This window comes from Cherax quadricarinatus, chromosome 5 (assembly GCF_038502225.1).
Source record: "Cherax quadricarinatus isolate ZL_2023a chromosome 5, ASM3850222v1, whole genome shotgun sequence".
In the NCBI taxonomy this organism is placed as follows: domain Eukaryota; kingdom Metazoa; phylum Arthropoda; class Malacostraca; order Decapoda; family Parastacidae; genus Cherax; species Cherax quadricarinatus.
Window position 1 is genome coordinate 7,124,301 of NC_091296.1, and position 11,439 is coordinate 7,135,739.

General features: G+C 42.8%; 1 protein-coding gene across 3 annotated transcripts in view; it reads right to left on the minus strand.

The window, feature by feature from the left end:
- LOC128684973 (beta-1,4-glucuronyltransferase 1) overlaps positions 1–10,909 on the minus strand; it is a 28,326-nt gene extending 17,417 nt beyond the window's left edge. For 2 of the 3 annotated variants that reach the window (XM_070099650.1, XM_070099643.1), the window contains exons 1-5: positions 10,588–10,909; positions 8,355–8,484; positions 7,499–7,781; positions 4,373–4,522; positions 283–484 (exon numbers count right to left, since the gene is read on the minus strand). In XM_070099650.1, the coding sequence (XP_069955751.1) occupies positions 283–484; positions 4,373–4,522; positions 7,499–7,781; positions 8,355–8,473 (754 nt within the window). In that variant the 5' untranslated portion in view covers positions 8,474–8,484; positions 10,588–10,909. The remainder of the gene's footprint in view (positions 1–282; positions 485–4,372; positions 4,523–7,498; positions 7,782–8,354; positions 8,485–10,587) is intronic. The other variant, XM_070099651.1, reaches the window with a different exon arrangement.
- Between the last annotated feature and the right edge of the window lie 530 nt (positions 10,910–11,439).

Here is an 11,439-nt window from a genome sequence, read left to right on the forward strand (position 1 = left end):
CTGTCTGTCTGTCTGTCTGTCTCTCTCTCTCTCTCTCTCTCTCTCTCTCTCTCTCTCTCTCTCTCTCTCTCTCTCTCTCTCGTCTGTCTCTCTCTCTCTCTCTCTCTCTCTCTCTCTCTCTCTCTCTCTCTCTCTCTCTCTCTCTCTCTCTCTCTCTCTCTCTCTCTCTCTCTCTCTCTCTCTCTCTCTCTCTCTCTCTCTCTCTCTCTCTCTCTCTCTCTCTCTCTCTCTCTCTCTCTCTCTCTCTCTCTCTCTCTCTCTCTCTCCCTCTCATTAACTCACCTGGTATAAAGTTGATGGAAGGATAGAGTTCAATGTCTGAAGGCAGAACAAAGTAAGTTTTGGCAGCCAGTCTGGCGGTGTTCCTGGCCACGTTGACAGGGTACAAGAGTCCTTGTTGGTAACGGTAAGTGCTCACTGAGCTCAGGTTCACCTGCTGAGAACACTCACTCTTCCTGGTCAGCACTTCCTCTGCCGGCGGTACCTGCACCATACAGTCACAGTGCATTAAGTAATATGATCAGAGATTGTGTGACACTGTGAGGTCAGAAACACATTCTCAGTATGTGGAAACGCTTCTTATTGTAACTCAGAAGTTAATATATAAAAATTACAAATTACCCTCATAATGATAAAGAATTTTCTTATTTCTTACCACTAACTTTGTTTTACCAGGACGCTGGTTCACCCTAACTTTTTTATACCTGACATAATGAGATGATGTGTATTGAGCCTTCACACAACACTTGAATGATGGAAGCAGGTACTGTAGTTGTAGCAGGTACTGTAGTTGTAGCAGGTACTGTAGTTGTAGTAGGTACTGTAGTCGTAACAGGTACCGTAGTTGTAACAGGTACTGTAGTTGTAACAGGTACTGTAGTTGTAGCACGTACTGTAGTTGTAACAGGTACTGAAGTTGTAGAGCGTACTGTAGTTGTAGCAGGTACTGTAGTTGTAACAGGTACTGTAGTTGTAACAGGTACTGTAGTTGTAACAGGTACTGTAGTTGTAGAGCGTACTGTAGTTGTAACAGGTACTGTAGTTGTAACAGGTACTGTAGTTGTAGCACGTACTGTAGTTGTAGCAGGTACTGTAGTTGTAACAGGTATTGTAGTTGTAACAGGTACTGTAGTTGTAACAGGTACTGTAGTTGTAACAGGTACTGCAGTTGTAACAGATACTGTAGTTGTAGAGCGTACTGTAGTTGTAGCAGGTACTGTAGTTGTAACAGGTACTGTAGTTGTAGCACGTACTATAGTTGTAGCAGGTACTGTAGTTGTAACAGGTACTGTAGTTGTAACAGGTACTGTAATTGTAACAGGTGCTGTAGTTGTAGCACGTACTGTAGTTGTAACAGGTACTGTAGTTGTAGCAGGTACTGTAGTTGTAACAGGTACTGTAGTTGTAACAGGTACTGTAGTTGTAGCACGTACTGTAGTTGTAGCAGGTACTGTAGTTGTAACAGGTACTGTAGTTGTAACAGGTACTGTAGTTGTAACAGGTGCTGTAGTTTTAACAGGTACTGTAGTTGTAGCACGTACTGTAGTTGTAACAGGTACTGTAGTTGTAACAGGTACTGTAGTTGTAACAGGTACTGTAGTTGTAGCAGGTACTGTAGTTGTAGAGCGTACTATAGTCGTAGCAGGTACTGTAGTTGTAACAGGTACTGTAGTTGTAACAGGTACTGTAGTTGTAACAGGTACTGTAGTTATAACAGGTACTGTAGTTGTAGCAGGTACTGCAGCTGTAGCAGGTACTGCAGTTGTAGCAGGTACTGCAGTTGTAGCAGGTACTGTTGTTGTAGCAGGTACTTTAGTTGTAGCAGGTATTACAGTTGTAGCAGGTACTATAGTTGTACCAGGTACTGTAGTTGTAGCAGGTACTGGAGTTGTAGCACGTACTGTAGTTGTAGCAGGTACTGCAGTTGTAGAAGGTACTGCAGTTGTGACAGATACTGCAGTTTTAGCATGTACTGTATTTGTAACAGGTACTGTAGTTGTAGCAGGTACTGCAGTTGTAGCAGGTACTGCAGTTGTAGCAGGTACTGTAGTTGTAGCAGGTATTGCAGTTGTAGCAGGTACTGCAGTTGTAGCAGGTACTCTAGTTGTAGCATGTACTGGAGTTGTAGCAGGTACTGCAGTTGTAGAAGGTACTGCAGTTGTGGCAGGTACTGCAGTTGTAGCGGGTACTGCAGTTGTAGCAGGTACTGCAGTTGTAGCAGGTACTGTAGTTGTAGCAAGTACTGCAGTTGTACCAGGTACTGTAGTTGTAGCAGGTACTGGAGTTGTAACACGTACTGTGGTTGTAGCAGGTACTGCAGTTGTAGAAGGTACTGCAGTTGTGACAGGTACTGCAGTTTTAGCAGGTACTGTAGTTGTAGCAGGTACTGTAGTTGTAGCAGGTACTGCAGTTGTAGCAGGTACTTTAGTTGTAGCAGGTACTGGAGTTGTAGCAGGTACTGCTGTTGTAGCAGGTACTGCAGTTGTAGCAGGTACTGGAGTTGTAGCATGTACTTGAGTTGTGGCAGGTACTGCAGTTGTAGCAGGTACTGCAGTTGTAGCAGGTACTGCAGTTGTAGCAGGTACTGTAGTTGTAGCAGATGCTGCAGTTGCAGCAGGTACTGTAGTTGTAGCGGGTACTGCAGTTGTTGCAGGTACTGTATTTGTAGCAGATGCTGCAGTTGTAGTAGGTACTGTAGTTGTCTAGCACCAGGTACTGTAGTTGTCTAGCACCAGGTACTGTAGTTGTAGCAAGTATTGCAGTTGTAGCAGGTACTATAGTTGTCTGGCATCAGGTACTGTAGTTGTAGCAGGTACTGTAGTTGTCTGGCAGCAGGTACTGTAGTTGCCTAATATTTAACTTCATTAAGAGATCTATGGTACACTTTACACTATTCCTTTCATGTACATGGCGATACAGAGGTCTGAGGTTATGAAATACGGAGATATCTTTCTGCTATATCCTGTATTTACTTTCATATAACGTACAGCCATATTTACATCATTAATAGGTGAATGTCAGCATGTATGTAAACGTTATCTTGGTTTATCATACAATGGAGAGTGATGTAATTATTGTCCTAATCTCTTGAGTGAACTATATTATAAGTTTTATTTAAGTCTGCCCTTCCAATACTCTTAAATTTTATAGTAGGCTGTTAATTCTAAAAGAAAACGAATTAAATGTTAATGGACCTAAGAAACAACTGTAATTATAGCCAGAATCTGTGTTAGTAACTGTATTAGCAACAATGACGTGAAATACGAAATACTGTAGCTCGCTACAGAACCCTGTTTTGTAGTAGTAACACACCATTTCAATGGGAATTATTAATTCTTGCTCTGTAGAGGGTTTAACGCGTGGGACAGCACCGCGACCAGAGGAATAACCAGTAAAGCGGATATCTCAAGGTACCAGAAGTAACCATCATGGGGCTTATCAAGGCGCCATACTGACGACTCCATGACATCTTAAATTTATTTCACCTCCCAGGATAGTATCTTTCTGTATCCCCTGTCTCCACAACCTGTAAGACCTTGCTAGGTAACAGAAGCCAGCCTAAACACACGCATTCTGTTGTAACCTCTGTTTGAACATACCTTTTGCAACAATTATGTCAGTATTTGTGTATATGTTGTTTATTATGTTATACAGGTACATTCTCCAAACGCTGCTGAGCACTAGTGAATTCCAGTAAAAATGAGTTAATACTCCTTGTTTTAATTAATTATAAGTTCAACGGCGATATGGGAAATATGTCCAGACCAGGACTGTAGAAGGATATGTCCAGACCAGAGTGAGGGATGGAAGGGAGAGAAGGGAAGAGTTATCAGCGAATACTTGTCATATATACTGTACGTATATATGTTTCTAAAGATCAAGAGGCGCTTGAGTTTCCGTCTCCTAATATCGTGTTTATTTTTCCCCATTTAATCTACCTTCTCCGTAATTACTATCGCATTTGATTTGTCTGTTTCGTAAGGTGAAGTCTAGGAACTTTCCTTAATTCATGGTATAACTTAACAAATCTTTGAGGACAATTGAGGGAAACTGACGTGCCCCTTAAGTTAATACCTAAAACGTGTGCGTTTATCCTGCATATACCATGACTGTGTGTGTGTGTGTGTGTGTGTGTGTGTGTGTGTGTGTGTGTGTGTGTGTCTTTATTACTGACGTGCACAGACTTGACTAAACGACGACGTGTCGTTCTATCGTTCACCATTATTACGTCATCGATCGGAAGTCTAGGACTGACCGAAACATCGTCTAGTTATAACAATATGTGGAGTATACCACCATAATGTGAATTATATTTAGCTGTAACACACCATGGCAGCCCTGATAGTCACCAACATTTAAGACCAACACTTACCTGTGAAGGGAAGTGAGAGACGTCGAAGTAAAGATGGAAAGTGACTAAGTTTGTAATATCTGCGCTGCCACAGTTGCGCAAGTAGACAATAGTGTTGATAGTGTTGTCGAAGTCATCTCCCGGAGCATACACAGCTACACTCACCGGACCCTGAACACAATGTATTACTGATAAATTATTGCAGGCGAGATGATGATTGTCAAGGGCGCTATTGATCTAAGGTACTAAACATGATCGTCATTCTCAAGCACTCTTATGTACACTGCTTACACCTCAGTTAAAACTTTCCGTTGTAACATTTAAGTCACTGCGTGAATCTAATTTAAACTTATTTAAAGAGACTTGTTGCTGAAAAATTTGTAAAATAATAACGAAGTAACATGAAACAATGTTTGTGGTTCATAGTGTGAGGTATAATCTGTGGTACAGTGTGAGGTACAATCTGTGGTACAGTGTGACGTACAGTGTGAGGCACAGTGTGAGGTACAATCTGTGGTACAGTGTGAGGAACAGTGTGAGGCACAGTGTGAGGTACATTGTGAGGTACAGTGTGAGGTGCAGTGTGAGGTACAATCTGTGGTACAGTGTGAGGTACAATCTGTGGTACAGTGTGAGGAACAGTGTGAGGTACAGTGTGAGGTACAATCTGTAGTACAGTGTGAGGAACAGTGTGAGGTACAATCTGTGGTACAGTGTGAGGTACAATCTGTGGTACAGTGTGAGGAAGTGTGAGGCACAGTGTGAGGTACAGTGAGGTACAGTCTGTGGTACAGTGTGAGGTAGTGTGAGATACAGTGTGAGGTACATTGTGAGGTACAGTGTGAGGTGCAGTGTGAGGTACAATCTGTGGAACAGTGTGAGGTACAATCTGTGGTACAGTGTGAGGAACAGTGTGAGGTACAGTGTGAGGTACAATCTGTAGTACAGTGTGAGGAACAGTGTGAGGTACAATCTGTGGTACAGTGTGAGGTACAATCTGTGGTACAGTGTGAGGAAGTGTGAGGCACAGTGTGAGGTACAGTGAGGTACAGTCTGTGGTACAGTGTGAGGTAGTGTGAGATACAGTGTGAGGTACATTGTGAGGTACAGTGTGAGGTACAGTCTGGTACAGTGTGAGATGCAGTGTGAGGTACAGTGTGAGGTACAGTGTGAGGTACAGTGTGAGGTGCATTGTGAGGTACAGTGTGAGGTACATTGTGAGGTACATTGTGAGGCACATTGTGAGGTACATTGTGAGGTACAGTGTGAGGTACAGTGTGAGTTACAGTGTGAGGTGCATTGTGAGGTACAGTGTGAGGTACATTGTGAGGTACAGTGTGAGGTACAGTGTGAGGTACAGTCTGTGGTACAGTGTGAGGTACAGTGTGAGGTACAGTGTGAGATACAGTCTGTGTTACAGTGTGAGGTGCAGTGTGAGGTACAGTGTGGGGTACAGTGTGAGGTACAGTGTGAGGTACAGTGTGAGATACAGTGTGAGGTACAGTGTAAAGTACAGTGTGAGGTACAGTGTGAGGTACGGTGTGAGGTACAGTGTGAGGTACAGTGTGAGGTACAGTGTGAGGTACAGTGTGAAGTACAGTGTGAGGTACAGTGTGAGGTACGGTGTGAGGTACGGTGTGAGGTACAGTGTGAGGTACGGTGTGAGGTACAGTCTGTGGTATAGTGTGAGGTGCAGTGTGAGGTACAGTGTGAGGTACAGTGTGAGGTACGGTGTGAGATACGGTGCGAGGTACAGTGTGAGGTACAGTGAGGTACAGTGTGAGGTACGGTGTGAGGTACAGTGTGAGGTACGGTGTGAGGTACAGTGTGAGGTACGGTGTGAGGTACAGTGTGAGGTACAGTGTGAGGTACAGTATTAGGTACAGTGTAAGGTACAGTGTGAGGTACAGTGTGAGGTACAGTGTAAGGTACAGTGTGAGGTATAGTGTGAGGTACAGTGTAAGGTACAGTGTGAGGTACAGTGTGAGGTACAGTGTAAGGTACAGTGTGAGGTATAGTGTGAGGTACAATGTAAGGTACAGTGTGAGTTACAGTGTGAGGTACAGTGTGAGGTACAGTGTGAAGTATAGTGTGAGGTACAGTGTAAGGTACAGTGTGATGTACAGTGTGAGGTACAGCGTAAGGTACAGTGTAAGGTACAGTGTAAGGTACAAACCTGCCAGCGAGCGGTGAGAGGTACCAGGTTGTTAAGGAAGGTGTAATCAGCATGGGTAGTGTAGGTAATGGTGTTGTTACAAGGGACGGTGTAAGGTACAGTATAAGGTATAGTGTGAGGTACAGTGTAAGGTACATTATGAGGAACAGTGTGAGGTACAGTGTGAGGAACGGTGTGAGGTGCAGTCTGTGGTACAGTGTGAGGTGCAGTGTGAGGTACAGTGTGAGGCACAGTGTGAGGTACGGTGTGAGGTACGGTGCGAGGTACAGTGTGAGGTACAGTGAGGTACAGTGTGAGGTACGGTGTGAGGTACAGTGTGAGGTATGGTGTGAGGTACAGTGTGAGGTACGTTGTGAGGTACAGTGTGAGGTACAGTGTGAGGTACAGTGTAAGGTACAGTGTGAGGTATAGTGTGAGGTACAGTGTAAGGTACAGTGTGAGGTACAGTGTGAGGTACAGTGTGATGTACAGTGTGAGGTACAGTGTAAGGTACATTGTGATGTACACTGTGAGGTACAGTGTAAGGTACATTGTGATGTACACTGTGAGGTACAGGGTAAGGTACAGTGTGATGTACAGTGTGAGGTACAGTGTAAGGTACATTGTGATGTACACTGTGAGGTACAGTGTAAGGTACAGTATGAGGGACAGTGTTACATACAGTGTAAGATACTGTGTGAGGTACAGTATAAGGTACAGTGTAAGGTACAGTGTAAGGTACAGTGTAAGGTACAGTGTAAGGTACAAACCTGCCAGCGAGCGGTGAGAGGTACCAGGTTGTTAAGGAAGGTGTAATCAGCATGGGTAGTGTAGGTAATGGTGTTGTTACAAGGGAAGGTGTAAGGTACAGTATAAGGTATAGTGTGAGGTACAGTGTAAGGTTCATTTGAGGAACAGTGTGAGGTACAGTGTAAGATACAGTGTGAGGTACAGTATGAGGTACAGTATAAGGTACAGTGTAAGGTACAAACCTGCCAGCGAGTGGTGAGAGGCACCAGGTTGTTAAGGAAGGTATAGTCAGCATGGGTAGTATAGGTAATGGTGTTGTTACAAGGGAAGGTGTAAGCAGCAGGCAGGTAGTTCTCCAGTACCCAGTAATGTCCACGCTGGTAACTGCTGGGTCGTACTACAGAGTTGGCACACTCGCTGATGTCACTATACATCTTCTTCAACACCGAGTTCTCTGCTTCATCCTCAATTATTTCATCTTCCTCCCAGTCACATGAAAGTTGTTTCTCCGACAGATTCGTTTGCCTTAAAAATATAAACATGTTAAGAAGTATAATGCATTTTTAGAAACTAATAAACATAACATTAATAGTTATGTAGCCAGTTACATTTGTTAAATTAATTTTTCTTTCTTAAGAATAGTGGAGTAGTGAAAACTTTTATTTAACCACAAATATATAATTAAATATTTTGAAAATTTTCTTCGTTATGGTATTTTGAAGGTGGACATATACAGACAGATCTGTTATATTTAAATACATTTCAAGTGCCTCTTGATGGTGTTCTGTTCCTTTTTAGGGTGTTACGCTGTAATCTAGTTTTCTAGAATGTATTAACTCTAAAGTATCTGGTGCTCTTGAAGGTATTATCTCCAGCTCTTGGACTTGTATGGATTGACTTTTAGTTTCTCTGTTCACTCAGGGTTTTTAATTTCTTTGATGGGTAGAGGTACAGTGGACTGGGGTTATATGATACAAGGAATACCTCTCTTAGTGTAACGACCTAATCAAGTCTAGTGTTACTCATGTGATGACAGCAGATGACTCATGAAATGACTGCAACAAATTATTTACATAATGAATACTGCAGATTACTCACGTTATCACTGCGACAAGAGTAGATTGCTCAACGTATTCATCTCTGAGGAACATGAGCCAAACACATGACGACAGCACAAGGTTCAGTACCAGTGACAATCTTGTCACATTGAACCTCATATTAGAGCTACCTGAAACACACACACATAGCCATGACTACTACGTCTACCTAAAACACACACTACACACCAGTTTCCTAATATGTATACCCTGCAAGGTAATGCAGATTATCGAGCAGTGGTATAATAACTAGCACGGATTCTGAGATGTAAATCTTGTCTTATCAACTTGGAGCTTGTGACAAAGTAACGGATGTAAGACAAGAGAGATATGAATGAAAGGATTGTATTTTTTTAGACTGTAGAAAGTATTTATTATATTATAAGCCACCGGCAAAAACTGAAGTGCATGGAACGACAGTCCGGATGGGACTGAATCGGTTGTATCCTTGTTTGATGAGGATGTAAAATTAATGAGGAGAATAAAAAGATAAGGAAAGGGAAATACCCAAATGAATATGGACAGATTTCAAGATTGATCGTATAAGTAGTTACCTGAATTAAAACCCGGTAAATGTGAATATTGAGGATGGGGCGAGAAGACCGAACACAGTATTCTGTGTTCGGGAACAGAGCACCTAACAACTGTTACCTACTCTATGTATGGTAGATATCCAGAGCGATAGACAAGTGTATCTCAGATCTTAATACCTGGAGTTTACCTGGAGAGAGTTCCGGGGGTAAACGCCCTCGCGGCCCGGTCTGTGACCAGGCCTCCTGGTGGATCAGAGCCTGATCAACCAGGCTGTTACTGCTGGCTGCACGCAAACCAACGTACGAGCCACAGCCCGGCTGGTCAGGTACCGACTTTAGGTGCTTGTCCAGTGCCAGCTTGAAGACTGCCAGGGGTCTGTTGGTAATCCCCCTTATGCATGCTGGGAGGCAGTTGAACAGTCTCGGGCCCCTGACACTTATTGTATGGTCTCTTAACGTGCTAGTGACACCCCTGCTTTTCATTGGGGGGATGTTGCATCGTCTGCCAAGTCTTTTGCTTTCGTAGTGAGTGATTTTCGTGTGCAAGTTCGGTACCAGTCCCTCTAGGATTTTCCAGGTGTATATAATCATGTATCTCTCCCGCCTGTATTCCAGGGAATACAGGCTCAGGAACCTCAAGTGCTCCCAGTAATTGAGGTGTTTTATCTCCGTTATGCGCGCCGTGAAGGTTCTCTGTACATTTTCTAGGTCAGCAATTTCACCTGCCTTGAAAGGTGCTGTTAGCGTGCAGCAATATTCCAGCCTAGATAAAACAAGTGACCTGAAGAGTGTCATCATGGGCTTGGCATCCCTAGTTTTGAAGGTTCTCAAAAAACTCCATAATACATCATACTTCCCACTACCAGTTGATGAACTGGAATGATGCGCTAATTGTTGCCAAGGCAAATGACACCCAGGAAAGATATGCATTAAATTTGCGCTCATGACTATATTTAACACTTTTAACTAGAATAACTGTTTCTACAATTTAGTTGAACGTCTTGCCAGAAAAATAACTTGGCCTCTTGTCAATCAGTTTACCCCTGCTGCACATCCCACTTGTTCATCTCAGTACTACTCACTATTTCTGTGTTCACTTTCTCTTTCTAGATTTATCTGTTTGTGACTTTACTAAGTCTATTGTCTGGGCCAAATGTCGTCAGTAAATGATTACATAAACCTGCATTTGCCTTTTTCATCCAAGTAACTGGAGCTGCCTACTATTTTATGGATCATACTTGATTACCTCCCACTTAACTGGCGCTATACGACCCTTACTGATTCAGCACTTTTCCTAGACTATAATAATCGTTTAATACTTAAGTGTAACCATTATATCAGCAGATTATTAATCCTTATAACAACAGTGAAAGCTTATACGTAATGTTTAATTCCCAAGTACAATAACAGTTGTTGATAATTCCACAATGATTTCAATAGTCAGATGAGCAGATTTACTGCAACGATATTAAAAAAACTTAAGGAATTACATTGAATCAGAAAATATATCACACATGCTCTTAATATGTTCTTAAACTACGCAACGTTTGTATCACTACGCATCATCTTATTCTTTTAACTTCAACCGAAGACTTTTTTTCAGCTACTGTATCAACAGTATTTAAAACTTATAAAACTTATATAGTTAAAGGGAATTGCTGAGGTCGCTCTAAGTCACCTGGAAGTAAACTCTAGACTAACTTTTGTCAGAAGTGATGTCCTTGGCAAGTGTCTTCACACTGATGTTCTCACACTGCCGCCTTTACACTGACGCCTTTGCACTGACGAGTTTACACTGTTCTCACACTGATGTTCTCACACTGCCGCCTTCATACTGACACCCTCACACTGATGCCCTTACACAGACGACCTCACACTGACTTCTTTGCACTGTCGAGTTCATACTATCATCATACTAACAATCTCAAGCTGACGCTCTTGCACTGCTGCCCTCACATTGATGTCCTCACACAGGCAACGACTCACAACTGCCTGAAGGGTAGATGCTGAGCAAGCATACTGACAGTACTCGGCTAACAAATTCTTATTCTATATCTTATCTTATCAAACATGGGCTACACACACACACACACACACACTATTCGTGGGCAGAGAAGGGAACGTTGCTGGATGCACACATGATGGATGCAGTGAGGAAGATAAAAACTCTCCTCCATCTCGGCACAGAGGTTAAGGAGAAGATGAAGGAAGTACTGCAGGTTGACAAGGTAAAAGAGAGAAGGATTATTGCTGCTGATGAAAAGCTACACAACTTGGGAGAAAATCTTTTAAAGCTGAGGACCAAACTTGAAGAGATAAAGGGAAGGGGTGTGAGGGAGAGACGAAACCAAATACAGTAAGTGGGGAGACAGGACGAAGGGCAGAGGGAAGGGGGTTAAGGACTTTAGCGGGAATGTTTTGTTAACCGGGAGGTGACCAACTGTGGCCTCTTGTGAGTTTACAACTATGGCCTCAGTTTACAGTTGTGGCCTCTTGTCAGTTTACAACTGTGGCATCTTGTTGTTCTTGTTATAGACACTAAGAAGTCTTCCT